General features: G+C 41.8%; 1 protein-coding gene across 1 annotated transcript; it reads left to right on the forward strand.

Moving 5' to 3' along the window:
* The first annotated feature begins 1,645 nt into the window (after nucleotides 1-1,645).
* On the forward strand, nucleotides 1,646-2,584 carry LOC114202855 (olfactory receptor 7C1-like). The gene has a single exon (XM_028096244.2). The coding sequence runs from the start codon at nucleotides 1,646-1,648 to the stop codon at nucleotides 2,582-2,584; it is 939 nt and encodes a 312-aa protein (XP_027952045.2).
* Nucleotides 2,585-4,135: the final 1,551 nt, after the last annotated feature.

Raw genomic sequence — 4,135 nt, forward strand, 5'->3', positions numbered from 1 at the left:
AGTTCGTAGGTGTTCAGAATGGTTTTGATCCGTATTCAGCTGAATTCCTGAGACCAGACGAAATCTAGGTCTCCTACTCCTCCGCCATCTTGCTCCGCCCCTCCGGATACGTTTGTTTTTAAATCTAGCCTGGTCAGAGTGAGTTCTTAGCTGTAACAGCTTTCCAACTGATTTTATGTAACCGATTATATCATCTGAAAAATGTGATCAATTTACTTAAGACATAAACCTATCATTGTTTTTTCTTTTTTCTTTTTTCTTTTCTACTGATTTTTTTGTTTTCTTTTTTTTCTTTAAATTCAAATATCATTGCTTTTTCTCTGGTTGTATTGGTTTGAAATTTCAGAGCAGTGCTGCATAGTGGCAGTGGCAGGCATACTTGTCTTCTCTGTGATCTTTGTGGGGATTCCTCAAATATTTTCATATCAGGGTTGATGTTAGTTGATGATCAAGGGAGCCATTTTATCATAGTTAAGAAATATCCTGTTTACAGTGTCCTCAGAACTGTTCTCATGCAGTATCTCTAGCATTTAAAAAGACCCTCTTATATTTGGATGATTTTTTTCTACTCATTTGCTCTACTACAATAGATAAATTACCAATATGAAATCCTGGTTGCTTTCAAGGGTTGAATGATACCTGGTCATGGCATTTGGGTTTGCTTGATCAATTGCTGGATGTATTTTATTGCTATTGTCTTTGAGCTTTTTCCTAATATACTAAAGAGATTAATCTGTGATTTTTGTTATGTTGCTCCTATCATTGAGGGCTGTTGGTTTTTGTATCATGATTGAAATGATTTCAGAAAACTCACTGGGACATTTATTTTCACATGCTTCCAAATAATTTTTATTTATTGCAAATACCTTTTGTGAGATTTCAAAGTCAGTGATTTGGCATCATGCCTTTCTGGGAGGTAAAGTTGGTTGATGGCTCAATTTCTTCTTTGATGATTTGTCCATTATACATTTTATTTTATTTTATTTTGAGAGAGAGAGAGAGAGCAGTGGGGGAGGGGAGTTGGAGGGGCTGAAGGAGAGTGAGAATCTTAAGCAGGCTCCGTGCTGAGCCCCAACACGGGGCTCGACCTCACGATCCTGAGATCATGACCCAAGCTGAAATCAAGAGTTGGGTGCTTAACTGACTGAGCCACCCAGGCACCCCAGTCCATTATGTATTTTGAATGGTCAAGTGACTAGCAAATATCATGATGTTATCATAGCTTATGGAAATTATATATAGACCCAAACCCTTTTAATTTTGTATTATTAAAATGATAACAAAAATTATACTTTTATTATAAAGAAAATGTTCTTTTATTATATTTAGAAGTAAAATATGAATTAAATCAAAGATATATGAGAAGGCTAATGCTGGGTGATCAGGTGTCAATACAATTGAACCATGAGGTCAGTTTTGAGGGCAAAATTGTTTTTGCATGTAGGTTTTCCAGCTGGTGGTGGCAACACAGGGGAATTTGACAACATTTGGAAACCCCAAATTGACAAGCAAGAGAGAAGAGACCATTAATTAAATAATTGTCTCCTCGATATCAGGTTCAAGGTAAAGGTGATTATGTTTCTGAGATGCCTGTTGGTCATTGATTTAGTCTTGCTTCTTGTGTTCTTGGCAGACACTCCTTTACATGGAACCAAGAAACCACTCAGGGCTTCCAGTGTTTCTCCTTCTGGGACTTTCTGAGAAGCCAGAGATTCCGTCTGTTCTCTTTGGGCTGTTCCTGTCTTTGTACCTGGTCACTGTCTTTGGGAACCTGCTCATCATCCTGGCCATCAGCTCAGACTCTCACCTCCACACCCCCATGTACTTCTTCCTCTCCAACCTGTCCTTCTCTGACATCTGTTTCACCTCCACCACCATCCCAAAGATGCTGCTGAACATCCAGACTCAGAGCAAAGTCATTACCTATGCAGGCTGCATCACGCAGATGTATTTTTTCACAGTGTTTGGACTTTTGGACAATTTACTCCTGACTGCAATGGCCTATGACCGCTTTGTGGCTGTCTGTCATCCCCTGCACTACACAGTCATCATGAACCCCCAGCTCTGTGCCCAGTTACTCATCCTGACCTGGCTCATCAGTATTCTGGGGGCCCTTCCTGAGAGTTTATCTATGTTGCGGCTCTCCTTCTGTGCAGTCATTGAAGTCCCACACTATTTCTGTGAACTCCCTGAGGTCCTGCACCTTGCCTGCTCTGACACCTTCAAAAATAATGTTGTATTATATATTGTGACAGGTGTTATGGGCCTTTTTCCTCTCGCTGGGATCCTTTTCTCTTATTCCCGAATTGTCTCTTCTGTACTGAAGATCTCAACAGTGGGAGGAAAGTATAAAGCATTCTCCACCTGCGGGTCTCACCTCTCTGTGGTCTCTTTGTTTCATGGAACCTGCCTGGGGGTCTACCTCAGTTCCACCTGGACACATGCCTCTCAGAGAGGGGTGTTCGCCTCAGTGCTGTACACTGTGGTCACTCCCATGATGAACTCTTTCATCTACAGCCTGAGGAACAGGGACATGAAGAGGACCCTGAGAAAGCTTCTCTGTAGCATATTGTCCTCCCAATGACAACAGTGACCCTAGACAAGTGTGATCAAGGACAACAGAATAGAGTGCTTAATGGTGTGGACCCTGAAATTTCCCTGACTGAGTTCAAATGGTGGTGCTACCTTCAATAGATAATAATCTTGAGAAAAATGCTCAACCTTCACACACCTCTATTTCTCCATGGACCTATAACAATGCATGCCTCATCAGGGTGACAAAAGGCTTAAATGGAATAATATGGTAAAGCTTCAGCACAGGGAATGCAAGTAGCAAGTCCTAAGTAAATTTCAGCTATTCTTACCAAAAAAAAGGAGCTAATTTTTTATGATGCTCCAGTTTTTTGTTTCCATACTATTAACCTAGTTTCTCTTCCATTATGGCTAAGTCATAAAGCTCAGTGCCCCCAGGAAGAAAGAGACTTTGATGTAGGGCAGAATTTCTCAACCTTGGCATTATTGATATTTGGGGCTGATCATTCCTTGCTGTGGGAGTTGTCCTGTGCATTGTAGGATGTTTAGCAGTATCTCAAGCCTCTAAACACTGGGACCAGTAGCATTGTCAGCCAAGTTGCAACAACTGAAAATGCTTCCAGATATAACCAAATGCTCCATGGGGGCCAAATCACCCCCACTTGAGAACCACAGGGGACTGTCTTCCTTTTCTTTTTACTTTTCAATTTTTTAATATAAATTCTAGTTAGTTAACATACAATGCAATATTGGTTCCAGGAGTAAAATTCAGTGATTCATCACTTACATACCACACCCAGGGCTCATCACACGTGCCCTCCTAAATACCCATCACCCATCTAGCCCATCCCCCACCCCATGCCTCCATCAACCCTCAGTTTGTTCTTTTTTATAAGATTTTATTTATTTATTTTAGAAAGAGAGAGCACATGAGCAGGGGGATAGGCAGAGGGAGAGGGAGAGAATCTCAAGCAAACTCCGCACCAAGCACGGGGCCTGGTGTGGAGCTTGATCTCATGATCCTGAGATCAAGGCCCAAGCAGAAACCAAGGGTTAGCCCAGTGATGGGTATTAAGGAGGGCACGTATTGCATGGAGCACTGGGTGTTATATGCAAACAATGAATCATGGATCACTGCATCAAAAACCAATGATGTACTGTATGGTGACTAACATAACATAATAATAAAAAAAAAGAAACCAAGAGTAGAACACTCAACTGACTGAGCCACCTAGGTGCCCCTGTTCTCTATCTTTAAGAGTCTCTATGGTTTCGGGGCGCCTCGGTGGCTCAGTCATTAAGCAGCCGCCTTCGGCTCAGGTCATGGTCCCAGGGTCCTGGGATCGAGCCCCACACTGGGCTCCTTGCTCCGCAGGAAGCTTGCTTCTCCCTCCCCCACACCCCCTGCTTGTGTTCCCTCTCTCGCTGTGTCTCTCTCTGTCAAATAAATAAATAAAATCTTAAAAAAAAAGTATGGTTTCTTTCCCTCTCTCTTTTCTCTTTTTCCCCCCCATATGTTCATCTGTTTTGTTTCTTAACTTCCACATATGAGTGAAATCCTGCAGTATTAGTTTTTCTTCGACTGATTTATTTTGCTTAGCAT

Source organism: Eumetopias jubatus, unplaced genomic scaffold (genome assembly GCF_037043125.1).
Source record: "Eumetopias jubatus isolate StellerSeaLion01/CBP00866 unplaced genomic scaffold, mEumJub1_p1.0 scaffold_1, whole genome shotgun sequence".
Lineage (NCBI taxonomy): Eukaryota > Metazoa > Chordata > Mammalia > Carnivora > Otariidae > Eumetopias > Eumetopias jubatus.

Coding starts and splice junctions, on each gene's coding strand:
- LOC114202855 (XM_028096244.2), top strand. CDS start 1,646: ATGGAACCAAGAAACCACTCAGGGCTTCCAGTGTTTCTCCTTCTGGGA.